Below are 20,594 nucleotides of genomic sequence, written 5' to 3' on the forward strand. Positions count from 1 at the left end.
TGTGCTACCAAGTATTAGCTGAGGGTGCCAATACTTTGTCCGGACCATTTTTATAGTTCTGTGTAAAATGATAATCATTAAAAAAAAAAAAATTCATTCTCTTTCGTGTTTTTTTCATTACAAGCAAAATAAATGAAGATATTACTATACCAAAGTATTTGTAATTGCAATCATTTTTTGGGAGAAATTTAGTATTATCTGACAGAATTGCAGAGGTGCCAATACTTTGGCCAGCACTGCAATTGAGTCTGGCAGTGACTGTGTTATGAGTACCACAAATTGTACGTGGGCTCCTCATGTATGTGGAAGAATTCATTAAATTTTCTAAATGCCTAGATGCAAAACTTTGATCAAGTGGAATGAACGTTTTTGATCAAGTGTAAAAAAAAAAAAATTGTTTATGAGTAACGGTGGATAAAATGTTTTTTTTTTCTATGGTAAGAGGCCCAAGAAATACATGAAACACTTTGTGCAAGCTTATTTCACATGATAGGTGTCTATTGCGTGGTTATTAAACTTTCTTTACTATCTATATATATATATATATTTCTCATTCTTTTAAATGTATTTCTTAAAAATTTACTTATTTAAAATGTATACATAACTTTTAAATGCCATACATTTGAATTGAATCACTGAGTTCGGTTATTTTAAGCACAGCAACATTAAATGAAACGTCTCTCTCATTTTTTAAGTTATGAGATATGGTCATTTGATATTTCAGCCTTTCACTGTTGGCCATGGTGCTGACACTTGAGAGCCGAGTTTTTTCGCTGGCAATCGGTGTTAAAAAATTGGAGGAACCGTCCAATGAGTCCTTACATTAAATAAGCAGAGCACCCTCCAGCCGTTGCTTTATTTGTATGTTCGGTGGCGTACGTGTGACGTCAATTTTCTGCGACTGCATGCCTGGCAACCTCTGTCGATATCAATATGGCACTGTTTCCAGCTTTTGCAGAAGTTTCCAGGGACAAAGTTGCAGACTCGTCCAGTGGTAATAATCTATCCATATCCTACGTCTTGGATTTGTGCGTTTGTAGCTGTAGTTACCATAGAAGCATATTTATCAGGTGGACATGCATCCTTACTTTTGAGTGGTTGTGAAATGACAGCGCGAATGACGACGTTTTTAAGTTCCATTCGATTTCAAATTTTTAAACGCGTTAATCAATGCCGTATTTCAATTTTATTTAAACGCATTAATCAATGCCGTATCTAATAATGCAAATATTAGTGTTGATTGCGGCTATCAAGAACCCTGGGAGTTGACTTCAATTTAATCCAAATCCTGCTATCTATGCTAGCACATCGGTGGTTGGTTCTGTAGAAAACATTTTAAAAGGGCAGGGATGTCATGTCTAGTTGTGGTTTGTGTTTTATCAAGCCATTCAAAGTCCTACTTTAGCCTGATTTGCGACAGTAGGGTGTATCTTGTTGTACTAACCAGGTTGATAGTTTTCAGTCTATCTGATCTTGAATTTTCGTTGATACTACACTTCGTGAAAACACAGAATCCCTATCATTTCGACATTTCCCCCTCCAGTCAATGAAGTAATTTTTTGTGTTTTCTTTCCGTATTTAGAATTGAACTGGCTGAACAATAAGAGTTTTCAGACTAGCGATGCCCTGTCCCTTCACAGTCGCTTTTTAGAGAAGAAAAGTGATGAGCTTCTCAACAAGGACTCAAGGTAACAATTAAAAATACAACAATAAAACACTACTAAATTTAGATGAAAATATAAGCAACAGTGGCCATCTAAAGCCATGCTTTTTAATGTTCTGGCAACAGGTATGTAATTATATTATGTCCTTTTATGCTAAATTTTACCCCACTATTATATTATTGTGTAGGGCTGAAACATTAATGAATTTTACATCAAAATTGTGACTTACAGTGTATCACAAAAGTGAGAACACCCCTCGTATTTCTGCAGATATTTAAGTATATCTTTTCATGGGACAACACTGCAAAATGACACTTTGACACAATGAAAGACACAATAAGCTTCTGTGTGAAGCTTATATAATAGAGTTCATTTATTTTCCCCTCAAAAGAACTCAAAATATAGCCGTTAATATCTAAACCCCTGGCAACAAAAGTGAATACACCCCTTAGTAAAAAAGTACATCCCTAAATGCCCAAATTGAGTTTTTCTTGTCATTTTCCCTCCAAAATGTCATGTGACTCGTTACAGGAGTGCTGTCAACATTGCTGCAGAGATTGAAGAGGTGGTGGTGGTGGGGGCGGGGGGGTCAGCCTGTTAGTGCTCAGACCATACGCCGCACTCTACATCAAATTGGTGTGCATGGCTGTCACCCCAGGAGGACGCCTCTTCAGAGGACGGTACACAAGAAAGTCCGCCCCTCTCATCAGACCATAGGACATGGTTCCAGTAATCCATGCGCTTTGTTGACATGTCTTCAGGAAACTGTTTGCGGGCTTTCTTGTTTACCGTCTTCAGAAGAGGCTTCCTCCTAGGGTGACAGCCATGCACACCAATTTGATGTAGAGTGCGGCGTATGGTCTGAGCGCTAACAGGCTGACCACCTCTTCAATCTCTGCAGCAATGTTGACAGCACGCCTGTAACGAGTCACATGACATTTTGGAGGGAAAATGACAAGCAGTACTCAATTTGGACATTGAGGGATGTACGTTTTTATTGAAGGGTGTACTCGCTTTTGTTGCCAGGGGTTTAGATATTAATGGCTATATTTTGAGGGGAAAATAAATTAACTCTATCATATAGGCTGCACACACGTGTCAAAGTGTCATTTCTTCAGTGTTGTCTCATGAAAAGATATACTTAAATTTCTGCAAAAATGCGAGGGGTGTACTCACTTTTGTGATACACTGTATGGCACATCACAATTTTAAAATCACCCAGGTCAAGATTTATTATCTTTTGCTTGACCCAGGATTTGTTTGTCTAACAAGTCTGTCATGATATGCCCCCTCCAACAGGAAATATTTACATTTCACATTTTAATACAGATTAAAAAAAAGCTTCACATAAAAGTGATCGCAAATATCATGTTATCAGTTTAATGCCATATCGCTCAGCCCTCAGTCGCTGTTTATAGCTTAACATAATTACCATATTCATGTATATATGGCAGCAAGCAGGGAACGTAACTCAGTAACTGCCTTTGACAGCGATAGGCATTCAATTTATTTTGACTGGGAGGCTGGCAGCGATCAAACAAAAATAAAGCCAAATCCAGTAAAGAGCAATAGCTACTTGTTTTTTTCCAATACAAAAAAAAGAAATACATTGTTGAAGTTTCAAACAGAACCAATTTTGTAACATGACTCTCCTGTTGCATTGTATTCAGCAAAGACGGAAAAGATGAGGATAGCGTGCCAGTAAAGAAAAAGAAGCATGAAAAGCATGGGAAAAAAAAGAAAAAACACAAAGAAAAGATTCAAAGGTCAACAGAAAGCAGTGGTTCAGACTCTGAACCAATCTTCCCAAGTGATCTCAAGCGGAAAGAACTCGATAGGTACACACTCCACTAAGTGTCTTTACATTACATCAAATAATCACACACGCTAACATTTTTATGGTTGGCGTCTTCTGATGAATACAGGCCACAGGCTGCTCCAATAGCAAGTTCTTTCTCATGGTTGGACGACATCCAGTCCACCATAACACAGCCATTCTGTGTCGACTCGAAATCTGATGCTTCCAACTGGACGTACAAGTCTCTCTACAGGGGAGATGTAGCGAGGTAAAGCACACACTGAACATGCAAGTTAAAGGGAAAGCCAACAGCTAGTACACTGTACATGACCTCATGTAAAAGATGATTGTTCAAAGTATCTAAGTTTGCAAATGGTTAATTTCTTAGACCTGTGATAATGAAAAAAATATGTTTAAACTGAAAAAAAAATGACACGGCTTACGGCCACAGCCATTTTTTGATGTCAGTTATTCCTGTGCAGTTACACACTGATAGACTTGAGCACAGTTGCACGTGATGATGAAAAGAATAATGCAATGGGGAAGGGTGAGCAATTTTGGATACTCACATTTGATTGACTAACATAGTACTGGCTAGTGCTGAACGATATGGTATATAGTGCCAAAACAATATAAAGTAGTTAGAGAACTTGACAAAAATTTAAGTTAAGCCGAAAACTATCAGCCAAATATAGCTAAAAATGCATTACCGGTAGAGATGTAACCAAAAATTCGTCTCCGAAAACTATCGGCCAAAAATGGCTAAAAATGCATCATCGGTTTTCAGTTTTGGACACCGAAAGTTTATGGCCGAATAGTGTAAAGAACTTTGGAAGTATGCTCTAAACCGCAGACATGTCTGCTTTGTACAAATTCCAAACCGCGGACATGTTGGCTGGGAGCCAGTAGTGTTAGCGAGATAGCGTCAGCTACGGTGTTGCTTCTCACCGTGTTTTGATGACGTCATCACGAAAGGACTAAGGCTGTTCACACTATTCGGTGGTAAACGTTCGGTTTTCAAAACTGAAAATCAATCATGTATTTTTAGCTATTTCTGGACAAATTTTCGGTCACATCGCTACAAATATTCTATCGGCATTTTACGATCATCTTCATCGCTAAAATAGACCTGTTCCTGCAATGTCCATTTTGGCCAGTTGATAGCATGCCCAATTTGCATTGACTTGCTCCATTGATGGGATTCCATAAGGCTGGGTTCACCAAATCCGGACCTGGATACCACTTACCCTTTCATATTTTCCATGTCTCTCTCTCCTAACACACCAGAATTAAATTATTATGTCATCAGCAAGCTCTCCAAAAGCCTGATTAATATCCTGATTATTTGATTCAGGCGTGTCAGAGGAGGGAGACATGGAAAACACAACATTAAAAGTGGCTCCAAGGCCCGAAGTCAGTTTTCGGTGAATCCTGACATATGGCAACGTAGTACCACCTGTCGACCTCAAGATGCCCTTATAGTTAGCCAATTTGCTCCCCCTGCCAGCTGTACATGAGTAATGCATGCAAGACAATTGAAAATCACAACAAATATAATCTACAAACACAACACAATTTTTTCCAATATCAATATGAATTAATTTATTATTAATACTCTCACGCTAATTTATTACACAGCGGTCTTTAAAGTCAAAACCACAAGACGCAACCATTGGTAAATAATAAGAGCTCTTTACGTTTCAGCAAAAATATGTATGCTACTCTAATGCTTCCTTATAGGCTGGATAGTTTTAGGTTACAGCACTACGTGATGCATTTAACATTTGTGGCAGTTCAGTGGACAGCAACAGCAACAATAAAGTGAGTGCAGGGGAAATCTGTTATAATTGCTGTATTATTTTTCACCAAACTAAAAATAACTCGTCATATTGATATAAAATGGTCCTCTATATTGTGACAGGAGGATTTTTCCGTATGACACAGCACTACCACAGACTGCCCACAAATGTATGAATTGACGTTTTTAAACATACTGCGGTGTTGCAGATACAGGAGAAAAGGCAGCTCAACACTGGGCCTGGATCGCCGCAGACAAGAAGTAAGCTGGGAGGATGCCAAAAAGAAACGTAAAGGGAGAGACAAGCAGAAAGGAGAAGACAGATATTTTTCGAGAGTGTGTCGTCAGCTGCTCAGATCGCAACTACCCCTGCTGACATTACCAAGAGTTCCTGAAAGCAGTCATATCACCAAATCCAGTGTTTTTCTTTCACTGGAGGACAATGAGGGAGAGAAAAAAGAAGAGGCAGGTAAGGGAGTCCCAGTCAAAATGGATTGAACATCTCGCTGCGGCAATGGCAATCAATAAGTTAAAGATAGTTCTTCTAAGAAGCCGTTGATTGAACCTATTGAATTATTCCCTATAATAAGTGCAAAATGGAAATTAAATTCCCCATCAAATTTAACTTGTTTAATTTTCTGCTAAGGTTGAATGTTGCAAGACACTGGGATGTTTTTTCCAGGTGTAAGAATACAGACGTCATCAGTGAATCCCCTTGGCGTGTACGACTCCACCACCGCTCTCTGGCTGCAGGGGAAGGGAAAGCAAGAACAGATAGATCCCGACGACAAGCCTAGCTTGGAGACTGGGCAGGAAGTTGTGCTTCAAATGGGCCAGACTGAAGAGTTTAACAGGAAACTGAGAGAGACACCCGAAGACACGCAGCTCTGGTTGAAGTTCATTAGATATCAGGTATCACCTTTTAAATAAATGTAACACTTTTTCTGGTATTATGCCATTTATGTGGAAAAAGTTTGTATGTGCTCATGTTGAGCATGAACTTTGTTACATTTTGGACTCTAAATGATTCAAACAATTCTTATATATCATCGTTTATCATGAAAATAGCAACAGAAATAGTCCACAAACAAAACACAATTTGTTCTAATACCAATGTTCATTAACTTTTTGTTAATGATGTTATGTTAACTTAATATACAGCAGTCTAAAATGTCAAAACCACTAGTAACCAGTGTTGGTAGATATTAGATTTTACATTGGAGCAAAAATATCTATGCTACCGTGCTGCTTCTGTTTACGCTGAGTTGTTTTAGGTTGCAGTACTATTTGATGAATTTAACATTTGTGGTAGGTCAGTTTGTGAATTCAAAATTACAGTGGGAGAGAAGCTGTCATAATTGTATATAATTTTTCATTAAATAATTAAAAATGTATACGTTCGTGGCATATTGATATTGTGATCCTAAATGGTACATATTGTGAAAGGTGATTCAATGTCGCTCAGCACTAACTATGCTTTATAAATGCAGCGTAGTGGATTAAAAAGTGTTCTTTTGAACATTTAATTCAGTTTTGTGTACTACTAGTGCAGTGGTTCTTAACCTGGGTTCGATCTCACCCCAGGGATTTGGTGAGTAAGTCTAAGGGGTTCGGCAAAGGTTCAAGACACACAGGGCCCAATTTTCATACACTGAAGTGTCATTTTAGACGAAGTTTTGGACTGGTTTTCTTCCGATTTACATGCTTTTATTTCTTTCCTTTGAACTGCTAGTCGTCCATATAATGGGATGCGAAAATGGTTTGCTCAGTAGAAGGTTGACCAGCACTTACTATGTGGAAGTATAACAGACTTGGCGGCAGCATGGACTACACAGATAATAAAAAAAAAACAAAACCTTAATTTTCCATCCATACATACATTTTTTTCCCGATTATCTGAGGTCGGGTCGCGTGGGCAGCAGCTTCAGCAGAGAAGCCCAGACTTCTCTCTTCTCAGCCACTTCATCCAGTTCTTCTTGGAGAATCCCAAGGTATTCCCAGGCCAGCCAGGGGACATAGTCAGGGGTGAAAGTGGCAAGAATTTCTTGCCGGAACTCCCCGATGTGAAGGTCGCCATGGCGCCAGAAATGTTATTGATTTATTAATTTTTTTCATTTTTTGGGGGGTGGGGTCAAACCTCTTAAACTACTGAAATGCAAAGAAGACTGTTTTAGTTATTTCAATAACATAAACAAAAACTGATTTTCATTGAAAATTGTATTTTTTTCAATGATTTGCAAAATAAAAGTTAACAAAAACAGCAATAACCCCAACCTCCATCTCCTAATTTTTATTTTCCCTCATTTCCTCACATACTAAATGCCATATCTCAATTTGAACTACTTAAGAACATAGGATGTATATTAAAATCGAAGTTAATTTAAACATTTACTTTTGTTGTTGTTGTTTTTTTAATAAAGATATAAGTAACATACATTCAGAAAAAAAAAGTATAAATGAATTATATTATACAGAGTGAAATGGAATATACTGTATTTTGAAGATTGCGCAAACAGTGGCTTTTTTAAATCATGAGGAAATTAATAGGTAGTCTAACATAAATTAACAAATATAAGTCCAAAGTGCACATTGACAGCTAAGATGTTCTGGACCTCCCCATCAGAGCAAATAAAACTAGATATGATAAAAAAGCCTCCTCAACTCTTTCGTTGCTCTTAAAGATTTGATCCATTTTATGTTGCATTGCCCTTTTTTTTGCTGTTCCAGAAAACATGCACATTTGAACATATCAGAGCTAACTATCTCTGCTGATCACGTGTATGTCAGCCAATTGAACGGATAAATGAGTCCAGGCGTTATGCTTTGCTGCGTGCATTCGCACATTGACGTGACTCATCATCGTCAGACTCAGAGAACTGCAGCAGTTATGGAAACTCCCATGCCGTCCGTGGAATAGAATAAATAATAAATATTGGTGGAAACGGATTACACTACACAAACACTTTATTATGCTTGTTGTTAATTAACACTTGTATATGTAAATATGATGTTGGTAGATTGTTTTGTTCTTGGAGATGAAATGCATGTATGGCAGCTTAGCATAGCGTTTTGAGTCACAGTTGCCGTCATACTTTCGGAATCAAAGCACCGTGTACCAGAGCAGCCTTCCGGACCCGAATCTTATACCGGAACAGCATTCCGGCCCTGAATCTGATACATGAACTGCTTTCTGGCCATGAATCTTATACTGGAACTGCGTTCCTGACCGTTCTGGCCCACTTTCACCCCTAGACATTGGCTCCCCAGCGTGTCCTGTGTCGGTCATGCGCCCCCCCAGTAGGACATGCCTGGTGCCGAGGAGGCATCCTAATCAGATGCCTGAGCCACTTCATCTGGCTCCTCTCATTGCTGAGGAACAACAGCTCTACTCCGAGGCCCCCCCAGATGACCGAGCTTCTCACCTTATCTCTAAGGGAGAGCCCGGACACTATACGGAGGGAACTCAATTAGGCCGCTTATAACCGGGATCTTGTTCTTTCGGTCACGAACCATAGCTCGTGACCATAGGTGAGGGTAGAAATGCAGATCGACCGGTAGTGGCATTCGGTGAGTTTAACAAGGTTAAGAACCACTGCACTCGTGCAACACCAGCTGGGATTTAACACTAGTAGTAACACAATTTTTTTTCTTCATCTGCTATTTGAGTAAGCCGTCACATATTGAATAATGGTTTTTTTAGTACCGGTATTTAAGTAGTTTGATACAAAATACAATGCATTTGTAATTCTTATTACACAGGGTATCGGTGGGGTCTTAAAAAGTCTAAAAATGTCCTCAGTTAGTTGAATTTAAAGCCTTAGAATGTCTAAAATTCTAAAATATCACAAAAGTTCTTAAATAAGAATTTGAAAGGTCCTAAAAATCTATTGGCGTTACTTTTATTTAGAACATACATGAACGTCAGTCTCGCTTTTAAATGTTTCGATTTTGAGGACGCAATAACGTAACTACAAAGTGTAAATTCCTGGGCTGCCCGGTCATTTTCCTTCAAGTCTTTTGTACTTGCTGGTATCCATGTGAAATGGGTCTTATACTGTATTCATTACAGTCTTAAAAAAAGTCTTAAAATTTGGCTTGTGGAAACCTGCAGAGACCCTGTTACAGATGTATTTGTAATTGGAATACGTATTTTAAATCCATGTAGTGGAACCATTAAGTTACCTGGAAAACAACAGGCTAAATAGGTGTCTGTTAATGTAACATATTAGTTATAATTAATGCTTTTAATATGTTGTTTTAAAATCACGATTTTTATTTCTTCCAATAATATTTGGAAGCACAATCATGCAATGATACTCAGTTGAACTCTGCTCATAATTTAAGCTTTTAATAGGGTAACAGACATGAACCAGTCATTCCAAAGTTTATCTCGCCTGTCCCACGTTAGGACGAACTGAGTGAGACTGTATTTGGAGGTGAAGAAGACCAACAGAGCAAAGAACTGGAGCGCCCCAAGTCCTCGTACAAAGCTGTGCTGGAGAAAAAACTGAGCATTGCGGAGCGGGCCGTTGCCACAAACCCCAGCTGTGTCGCTCTGCAGCGGGAGAGGCTCCGAATCTGCCAAGAGCTTTGGGAACCATCAGCACTGGCTAAAGAATGGAAAAAACTGGTTGGTTTACAGGCTTTTTGTTGCCTTATTATAACTGTTAACATCTAGAAACATACAGTATCAATAAAGCTAACACCTCTTTTATGTTCTATTTGAGGTCTTTCTCCACCCTAATAGTGGCCCCCTGTGGAAGGAGTATCTCCTCTTCACCCAGAGTTACTTCAGCAACTTTAGTGTGTCAAAGGTTAACACTGCGTATGGGAAGTGTCTCAGCATGCTCAGTGCTGTGCGGGATGGCAGCATGGTGTCCCACCCTGCGCTGCCGGGGATTGAGGAGGATATGCTAGGTAACAGATGTTGTTTTAGACGTTTGATTTTATGTTGGATGTTTTTCAAGTGGATTCGCATGTTAACTGAGGTTTATAGTTACAAAAGCGCCTCACTGCTAACAACTCTGGGACAGGGGAAAGTTTGATCTCCTGCGAATAAACAATAGGTTCCAAATATTCTTTATTTTCAGCAGCCTTGTAGTCCGCTGGAAAAGTTAATAACTGCAACCTCAATAAAGTTTTTTTTTTTTTTTTTTTTTTTAAATGTTTTAACATAGATTTTTAGGGTCTTGAGTATATCGCTGTCTTGGCTTTTCTCAGTCTTAGTCTTGACACCCAGAGGTTTTTAACTTGTCTTGATCTCTCTGAGCTCTTGTCTCAGGCAAATCTTGATCACAAATAGGGTGGTCTTGAGCACAACTTTACTGAGTAGATTATCATTCAAGTCCAGCCTGCTAAACAACAGTGACGCAACATTGCCGTAGGTGTGGATGTCAATAGTTGTCTGCCTTGTGATTTGCTGTTGATGGAATCATTGATGTTCTTTAATTTCATCTGCGTGATCATTTGTCATTTTTCAGATATATTTATTCAACAATGCCATTTCCTCCGTCAGTGTGGACACTCAGAGAAGGCGTTCTCTCTCTTTCAAGCCATGGTTGAGTTTACATTCTTCAAACCTGACAGTGTACAACAACTGTCCACTAAGCAACAGGTAAACAGGCAGTTAATGGTCACCCTCACTACTTTTAATAAATGTAATTAGTGTAATTATTATTTTTGCTAACCAGTTGGTTCAAATTCTATTTCTGTGTTGCAATTATTATTAATCACATAGCATTTTCTCTGAAGAGGAGAAACTGGAAACAATATAGCCACCATCTAACGGTTGCTATGTACAAATTTAAACAAGGGCGTAGGTTTGGTCTCAAAACTGGTTGGTGTCTTTTGGCACACTGTTTTTTAAACTTCAAAGTGCTTTGTACCAAGTACAGTCATGACCCCCTAACTGTAAATTAAGTTTAAACTGTAAATTAAATATGTCCCTCACCTGCTTTGAGCCGCATGTGGCTCTTTAGCGCTGTCCTAGTGCCTCCCTGGAGATTTTTCAAAAATGTTTGAAAAATTGAAAAAGATAGGGGAGGGAAATATGAAATGTTTCCATATGGAGGACAAACATGACACAAACATTCTTCTGATTCATTAATAATGTAATAAAGTCAAACTTAAGGCGGCATCATACAACAGAGTAGTCACGTGGTGCTTCATTCCTTACAGGATGCGTTGCAAGGAAAATATTTAATCATGAAAGCTCATTATGTATTTGTAGCCATCTTGGTCATTTTGATAGTAGGCTAATACAGCTAAGATAGCATGTGTTGCCTTCACTATAAGGCTTTTAATTTTTTGCGGCTCCAGACACTTTTTTTTGTTGTTGGTTTTTTTTGGTCCAATATGGCTCTTTCAACAATTTGGGTTGCTGACCCTTGGTCTAAACCATCAACAAAAGTCAATGCTTTCACAACACTACTGCTAGGAGGCTTATTCTCCTTAAAAGGACTCACTCATCCCCACCTACACAAAATAATTGGATCCAAGAAATTTTGCTAAATTTTGGACTTCAAAAAAATTAGATTTTCCCTAAAGTGTTCCTTGCAAACCTTCGATAGAACCTTGCAGCCTTTTCTACTTTACATAGATTCCATAATTATTGAAGCTGTAAACCATTCAGCTACCAACCCCTACCCCTTTTTTTTTTTTGTGTGTGTGTGTGGGTGTGGTGTGTCAGTTGTGAATGAGAAAGTCTGTTGTCTAGTTTGTGCCAGGAAGGTACCCTTAACTCCACCCTTTCAGAGAGAACGTCACTTGGTGTCATCGAAACTTTATTATTCACGCCTATGCCTGCTATGTTTGCCTGTACCCAACCCATTAATGTGTGATAAATCAGTAAAAAAAAAAAGCTTTAAAATGAAGACAAATCTAAATATTAAGTGGTTTTAGCAAAAAGTCCCACACATAAAAATACCCCGTGGTTATTAATTACCTCCTTACCAGGTAAAAAAAAATCCCGGGCACAAAGCGAGTGTCTGGTAAATACTGGTACATTACCGGCATCATTGTATGTGTGAAAGGGGCTTATGTGTTGGTATGTGCAGGCTGAATTCTTTGAGCCATTCTGGGACAGCGGTGAGGCAAGAGTTGGGGAGTGGGACGCCAGAGGTTGGAAAGCATGGATGATCCATCAGGAGCGAGGGGGATGGGTGCAGCCCAGTGCAGGTAATGACAACTCATTTTGTCGCCATTTTGAGTAGAAGAACTTTGTCACGAGGTGGTTGCGTTTAGTATTCCAGTTGCATAACATATGGTGTGTTTGTCCACAGATGAAGAAGAAGAGGAGGAGGAGGACGAAGAGGAGGAAGTCAAGGACCGTAGCCAGCCTAGATGGACAGTGTGGCTGGACGTTGAGTCATCACGTGAGGCTGCACATTGGTTACCGTGGAGGCCGGAAAAAAACAAGGGCCAATCAGAAGATGACTGTGATGACCCAGAGAGGCAGGTAAAATGAAATTCTGTATTGAAACTATCGATCACTTATTTTTGCAACATTTAAATGGAATTTTTGTTTTGAAATCCTCATGTTTTTTTCCCCATTTCAAGGTGCTGTTTGATGACATCGGCCCTTCTCTAATTTGTCTCTCCTCGTCAGAGCTCCAGCTCCGCCTCCTTCTCAATTTCCTGTCTTTTTTGGGGCTGCCAGTCGATAATGTGCTTTCTGCTGGCAATTGTCTTCCTGGCCTGTTGCTGGAGGAACTCGCTCTGCTCACTCAGGGTGAATATGCAGTCAGATTTTTGAAGATGTACACTACATGAAGTATAATTTAAAAGGGGTGGGGATCATCAAATGTAGCATTGACCATTTGGAAATTTGTGTTTTATGTGGAGGAGAATGCCTCCAGAACTCAAAGGCATTTGGATATTTGACTCACAAGTTGTTGCAAAGCCAGTTCCAGTTAATTGACTCAATGACGGCCATGCGTGTCTAATCCAGTTTGACTGGGATGGATAGTAATGAAACTTGAGACTTCAATTGCTCCCAAAGGCCAAAATGTTGTTTTAGTACATTAGCATGTTAGCTTAGCTCAAACGCTAATCACTTATGCCAACAGAGCTTACAAATTTGTTATCCTACGTTTCCCTATTTGCCGTCTTAATAAAGCTAACATCTTTATAGATACTCATGTCAATGTCAGTGTTTATAAAATGTTAAATCTTCCAAATTCAAACATCATAATACATTTAACAACACTTTAAAACTAAAAACTTCTCTCCGAGGCTTAAAACACTACAGGACTTTGCCATCTTCTAGTTTACAAATAAAAAAGTTGATGACTTTTAGATTTTTTTTTTCTTCTACCTTTCTCTTCTTCGTTTTCGTCGATGGCGGCCATCTTGGGAGGGGCAACAAGCCCAGCTTTTTATGGCAGTGTGCGTAGCTGTTGTTCATCTTGTGTAGGGTGACCAGTGTTTGGATACTAAATCTCAAGACTACATTTTGCACAGTTTCAGCTAGTCATTTGTTAGGACTCCCCGATATCGATGTTATTTTTGTGCCGCATTGGTACCGATACTAGTACAGATATTGGTGCAATACTAAATTTAATAAAAAAGTTGAACAAAAAAACTCAGTCTGCAATTCTTTTCAGGAAGTGACTCCCGACATGCTCTGACTTCCCACAACCTACCTAATGGAATGAGCTCTGTTGGTCACATGACCACACTTCAGGGAACCAGGAAATGGACAGGGCTTGGAAAGCAGGGCGAGAAGTTTGTCAATACAATGTTTCATATGCTTCAACCTGTCCTTTCATCTCAACACCGAACTATCCTGTCACTCAGTCGGATGCAGTATGAGAAACTTAAGGTGGGGACTTGTAGTTAGTGAGTATTCTGAAATTTTATTCGAAACAACCTTTATAACAGGCTATTTGTTCTAGGTGTTTCGTTGCTTGAACGACAGCAAAAAACGTCTCCGTTCTCAGAGCAAAATCAGCAAACGGATCGCCAAATCACTACTGAAAGAACCTGACAACCGCTCATCTTTGGCAATGTGGCGAGAGTTCGCCCACATGGAGTGGTTGCTCGGTAACGTTGAAGAAGCTCGGAAAGTGTTTTCTACAGCTACGGCTTTAGGCGGGGGCAAAGGGCTGTGTAACCCTTCCCTCTGTGAGTTGTGTCTGCTGTGGGCTCAACTGGAGGTGGAGTATGGAGCAAATGGGCCAGGAGGGGTACTCAACGAAGGAGGCGCATCACCGGCTGTGTGCGTGCTCACCAAACTCGCCTCGGGGAGCACCTTATCATCATCATCACAGCCCGTCTCGCCGGTTGCCATCCTCAAGGCCAGGAAGTTGTATGAACAAGCTCTGACTGCCAGTTTGTCCGCACTTGATCAAGACCTCTGCAATGCTCATGCCAACGAAAAAGGTTTGCACCCTCAGATCAATCCAAAATCATAGAAACGTGCTTGTTATTGCATATTGACCATTACTTACTGGTATCAATTAGAGCTCCCAAAAATTGATTAATCTTGGCTTATTTTTGTTATTAATTGACTAATCTGCCGATATTAAATTATCAATTTAAAAATGTTATTTAAGCTTATACTACTGTGGGCTGTATATTTTAGCTGGAAATGTTCATTAGAACTAAAATGTGCTGAGAAAAGTTTTATTTCAAAATTTTAGGTTACTATAGCAATACATGGCAGAAAACACAGACAGGGCTAAAAAAAGCAGTTTCTGCTCTTGCACTCCTTTTTAAAAGAAACTGCTGTATTTTAAGCCAAAAGAACTGTTGTGTTTGATAGAACAACATGTCTATATGCTGCCATAGCAGATTCATGGTGTATTGAGCCCCTGAACTATTTTTAATTCGTCCGTTTTACCCTGAAAACCCCCGTTTACAGACGTCGCGCAACCACTTTTGTTTCAACCTAGCCATAAAAAGAAGGTAATTATATTTATTATTCAAAATGTCTGTCATTTTTAGCTTAGAATACTTAATTGATGTCTAATATTTAATTAAAAAAAAAAAAAAAAACGACTTAAAAAAATTATTCACTCGCATATTTTAAACTTTTAAACAAATTACATCACAATGAAAAATTTGGCGTCTGTCACGGATACCTACCTCATAACTATCGCTTAATTGTATTTTTTTTTTGTTTTTTTTTGTTACTGTCGCACTGTCCACGATATGTTAGATGATAAATAATCAATCCAAACAAAGAAAAATTGAAAAATAACATTTAAAAGGGTAACTATATGAAAAAGAAAATCTCAACCACTCCTTGTTGTCTGCGATTTCTGCATCGCAACCTTGTTATATAACCATGTTTCACCCATAAAATAAAATAAAAAAATCTGGCTGTGGCCATTCACAGCTGTGTCTTGACACTCAGAGATACATGCGACATGGGAGTTTTTGGATCGAAACAAGGTAGGTACGCGATAATATCTTGTTAAAATTGTGGCGTCTTTAATTCTGCTCTCGCGTGCTCTCGCCTCCAGTTAGGGTTTTGCTGTTTAAATTTTTTTTATTTTATTTTAATGCCCTCCTGTTCAAAAATTTTTCTTCCCCCAGAAAATTGAGATTTTAAGCTTTCCAATGATGTATCACACATGCATATGGGACAATTTTGAAATTTGGCCAAATTGGGGGTCTCAGAGCGGAACTTCAAGTCACCTGAGTGTTTTCCGCCATATATATTTTTTCAAACAAAGCATATGTTTGCAAATGTCAAGGTTGGTTGTTCATTCGCTGCCAATCTTCCCACATCCAATGGATCTAGTGTCGTATATGGCAGCCAATGAGTTAAGAAAGAAATTGTAATGTTGAAATGTGTGTGACTGATGTGACATAATTATTCCATGACTAGGTCAAGTGGCTGTCCTGGAAGAGAAAGTGAGATTGGGAGGCCTGTTAGGATGCTATGCTTTGTTTCAATATCTCACTATGGGCATCAAAGCGGCAAGTGCGGTCTACACCCAGAACAGAGAACGAATGGAGGAGCTGCAGGGCAAGCTCGAGTCTGAAAAACTTTTTGCCAGTAACCTGTTGGTTAGCAGGATGGCTTCTGAATGTGAGATACTGGCGGTGCAGCAGGCATCATTGCTCAAGTACCACATCGGCATCGGTGTGTTTCCACTGGCGACACTGAGAGACACACTCACTTCTGCCCTTATAAGATGGCCTAGCAGTGCTCCTCTCTGGAGCATATATGTACAGGTAAAGCGTTTCTTGTATTACGGTAAATTATAAACATTCAGCACGCTTATTCTCCATCTTGACCTGTTTCAGGTGGAAAACCGTTACCATAGCGCTGGTCGGGCGCGCCGCTTTTTTCATACTGTGACAAGGGAAAATGCCAGTATAGTGCCACGGCTATTTGCTATTGTTGCTGAACAACAGAGGAAACAGTTGGTGGATGCAGCACAGAGGTAAAAGTGAAAGTAAAAAATTGGAAATGCTCAGTTTTCCTAATTTATAAATGAAAAAATGTTTGAAATAATGCATTTATATCTAGTGCATATAAAATAATTATGTTAAACAGGTCCTCTGACAAAAGCGCTGCCTTGAGTGTGCTGCCTGAGAATGGTCTTAGCAACCGTATCCGTGGACTGTTTGAAAGCGCTGTAGGAACTGAAATGGGGGCTCACTGTCCTTTACTTTGGAGGATGTACATACACTACCTGGTAAGATGGCAACTCGGTCACCTACAATAGGGGTGTCAAACGTATGGTCTGCTGGCTAGAAGTGGTCAACCAGGGGTCTAATTCGGCACGCGGGTTTCTGCTTGACAGGAACATCATGGGTCATTCATTCTGTACAGTGATCCCTCGTCTTTCACGGTTAATGAGTTTGACACCCATGACCTACAGTACATTATTGGCCAAATAAACATGACACCTAGTAAAACGGTTACAGTTCAGTTCTGGGATTTCTTGTGTTGATGACTCTTAAGATCATACAGCGGCACCTCAACAGGGTTGATATCAGGACATTAACTGGAATACGTGATAACACAATTTTTGTTGTTCTAAAGCCATTTTTACATTTCCTTTAAAAAAAAAAAAAAAAAACTCTTCGTGTGGGATTAGTTCAAATGGCCTGTTTTATGACCAATTTATTGCAAAGATTCCCAAGAGTTCACATACCTTTGACTCCAATGCTAAGACACTGTAATGGAATATACAGTGAAACACATATCACAAGTACTGTGTGTTTGAAATTTTTTTTGCGTTTTTAGGTGTCAGAGGGCAAGACGGATAAAGCTAAGGGGCTCTTCTACAAAGCCTTACAAAATATTCCCTGGGTGAAGGTATGTCAACAGCTTAACTCATTGCACGCATTTGCAACCGATAAACGTCCAATTAATTTAACTGGGAGGACTGGCTGCGGATGCTCATCTTTCAGTGCCATTGATGGAACTAGATGTCCAATCCATTTGGATTCAGTCAAAATGGATTGGACGTCACGCGCCGTCAATGGCAGCCAATGAGTCAAAAGTTCCACCCATCTTCTTTGTTGCAGAATAAGGCAGTGGTGCCAGTGTGTACTATTAAGATTTTCATTGATGAAAAATGTTTGTTTCACAAGGGCTTGTACATGGATGCAGTGCAGCTGTTTCATGACCATCTACAAGAGTTTGTAGATCTGATGACGGAGAAAGAGCTGCGAGTCAGGTTGCCATTGGAAGAACTCGACATACTGCTGGAAGACTGAAACAAACTGGCTTGCAACACTTTTATTATATAGCTCAGCAATGTTTTTTTTATTTTTCACCCAAAATATTTTGTTTATAATTTGTGATGTTTTAATTTATTAAAAAAAGGTTGAAAGATTCTTTCTGTATTTTTGTCATTTTCTGTTGTTGTTAGACTTGTCACAAAATTGAAAGGTAGACATTTTAAATTAAATTTTAAAGGGATTAACAAGCACAAAAAAATGACAGGCGATATTAATTATCGGTAGACTTGTAGCCGTAATTTGTATCAAACTACTTCAATATCACATATAGGATTTTCAAAATACATAATACTCCTGGTGAGACAATACAATGCCATATTTGGTTTTGAGGCAAACCTGAGGCATTGCATACTATGTGACCCCGAAATGCCTGAAAATCAATAGAAAGTGACCCTGAAATGCCCCCATTTCGACAGGACCCCAAAATCAACAGGAAGTGACCCCAAAATAAACAAAGTGACCTGATATACCGGCCATCACAACCAAACTACCATTGCAATTTCTCAGAAATGTCATTTTTCTCGTTCATGAAGAGCTTGTTCCAGTAAGTGAAACTGCTTGTGCCAATGTTGCAACAGAGGAGGACTTATTATATTTACCATTTACAGATGATCCCGATGTTTTAGCGAGGCCCTCACGTAGTAAAGCTGAGCTTCAATCACTAAATTACTTGCAGATCCAAAAAGTATGTAATTCGATAGCCCCTCTTAAAATCATTGTAAGATACAACATGGTCATTCCTTCATCTGCACAAATAGAGCTATTATTTGCTGCTCTTATAAATAGGCGACAAAATAACAGCTTGTTTGAAAAATTAGTTGTCCGGAAAGGTATAACTAAATTCAAAGGAGAAGCTTGTGATAAAAAATGGCAGCTTTCGACCTTTTAGCTTTTAGATGATGACTTACTGTTTTGCCATATTTGGTAATGTGTTATTCAATACTGGGGTATGGATTGTTGAAATTATGGCTTCCCTTGTTTGTCATAATTTGTTTACATAGGGGTGGCGTGGCTCAGTGGTAGAGTAGTTGTCCCCCAACCCAGAGGTTGTGGATTCGATTCTTCGCCCTGATGAACTCGCCTAAGTATCCTTGAGCAAGATACTGAACCCCATGTTGCTCCTGGTGCTGCGTCACCAGTAGGTGAATAGTGAGATAGTGTAAAGCGCTTTGAGCGCCTTGAAAGGTGGAAAAGCGCTATATAAGTATAACACCATTTACATAGTTTGGTCATATTTATAGGGTGCCCTTTGTGTCCCCAGTTTAAATTAAGCTGTATTTTCACAAAAGTTGGACAAATACTCATTCAACTTATTTTTGTGTATTGCTAATTGTTCTCTATTACACATTCAAGGGTACATGCAACATACATCATGGTTACCTCCGTCAAAAATTGTATGCCTTGGCCACGGGAGCGCGCACACAAACACATTAGTTATGAGTTATGTCGACTTAAACAATTGAAGCCAGAAAAGAACCACAGTTATATATTTTGGACATCAACATTTATTAAACTGGAGAAACTCCATACAGGACTTGAATTACAGTAATAAGTAATGTCATCCTACGAGTAAAACTGTAAAACATTGCTTTTTTTTTTTAACGTTTAGTACGTAGGTTACGTTATAAGAAAAAAAAAATTGGGGGATGGATGGGCCATGTTTTAAAATCTCGTAGATAACTACATCACCAAAACATGGAAATCAAGCAAATCAGTGCAGCGCAGTGGCTCCGCCCAGGGGGTACAATTTTTGACGCGGGTAACTACATTGGCATGATGGCGGCGGGCATACTATATTCAATGGATGACGATCTTGGCGAAAATATAGCTGTCCTAAGTAGCCTGTTTTAGAATTCCCCTCAAGAATGATGGGAAACAAAAAAAAAAAAAAGATCATTTTCAACATTTTATTTTAAACAGTGGTGTTACCAGGATGCCAGGTGTGGGTGGGCATTAGTCTCACCTGGGGGGCAAAAAAAAAAAAAAAAGCTACAATGCTCAAGCAGGTCAAAATCCAGCGTAGGGCTACTGGACCTTAAAACGTCTTGTAAACTCCTTGAGATAACTTGTTGTGATTTGGTCTAAACAAATACAAGTTGATTTGATTTTATTTGACTTACAACAAATCCATGACTGAACATTATGGACATGCAGGTGACAATGTTTTTTTTTAGGTAACCTATTGTGGTTCCTCGGTTTTATTATTATTATTATTATTATTATATTCTTTGTTCTTTGTTGAGCTCAATTTGACCCCCGTAGAATGCTCCAAAATGCACCATAATCGGCAGGCAGGTCAAGACAGGTGCAATTTTTGATACCGTGTATAGACAAATTCCAAATACACTATGTAGCGCCCCCTAGCAGTCATTCATTGTCCCGCCGACGCTTTGAGCCCCACTTTGACCCCCTCAGAATGCTTCAAACCTCACCAAACTCAACAGCCAGGTGAACACTGATGAAAACTTTGACAAAATGTAAAAAAAAAAAAAAAATTCAAAATATGCGTAAATGTGTAGCGCCCCCTAGGAAAAAAAACTTTTTTTTTTTTTTTTAAGGTGAAAGAGGAGGTAACAATGCAAAGGTTAGAAACTTAGAACACATCAGTTCTATATGTATGGGATACCAT

The 20,594-nt window shown here is 39.1% G+C and overlaps 1 protein-coding gene across 1 annotated transcript; it reads left to right on the top strand.

Annotated features, from left to right (window-relative positions):
- The first annotated feature begins 870 nt into the window (after positions 1-870).
- Positions 871-20,512, top strand: nrde2 (NRDE-2, necessary for RNA interference, domain containing). Its single transcript, XM_057860302.1, has 19 exons — positions 871-994; positions 1,583-1,688; positions 3,335-3,502; positions 3,590-3,730; positions 5,470-5,729; positions 5,943-6,172; positions 9,669-9,890; positions 9,988-10,177; positions 10,741-10,874; positions 12,316-12,436; positions 12,541-12,716; positions 12,818-12,989; positions 13,864-14,081; positions 14,155-14,641; positions 16,095-16,444; positions 16,517-16,656; positions 16,770-16,911; positions 17,466-17,537; positions 17,816-20,512. The coding sequence occupies exons 1-19, from the start codon at positions 934-936 to the stop codon at positions 17,939-17,941; spliced, it is 3,516 nt and encodes a 1,171-aa protein (XP_057716285.1). The 5' UTR covers positions 871-933; the 3' UTR covers positions 17,942-20,512.
- The last annotated feature ends 82 nt before the right edge of the window (positions 20,513-20,594 follow it).

Source organism: Corythoichthys intestinalis, chromosome 15 (assembly GCF_030265065.1).
Source record: "Corythoichthys intestinalis isolate RoL2023-P3 chromosome 15, ASM3026506v1, whole genome shotgun sequence".
In the NCBI taxonomy this organism is placed as follows: domain Eukaryota; kingdom Metazoa; phylum Chordata; class Actinopteri; order Syngnathiformes; family Syngnathidae; genus Corythoichthys; species Corythoichthys intestinalis.

Coding starts and splice junctions, on each gene's coding strand:
- nrde2 (XM_057860302.1), top strand. CDS start 934: ATGGCACTGTTTCCAGCTTTTGCAGAAGTTTCCAGGGACAAAGTTGCA. Junction 995..1,582: donor AGTTGCAGACTCGTCCAGTG/GTAATAATCTAT, acceptor TTCCGTATTTAG/AATTGAACTGGCTGAACAAT. Junction 17,538..17,815: donor AAAATATTCCCTGGGTGAAG/GTATGTCAACAG, acceptor TTGTTTCACAAG/GGCTTGTACATGGATGCAGT.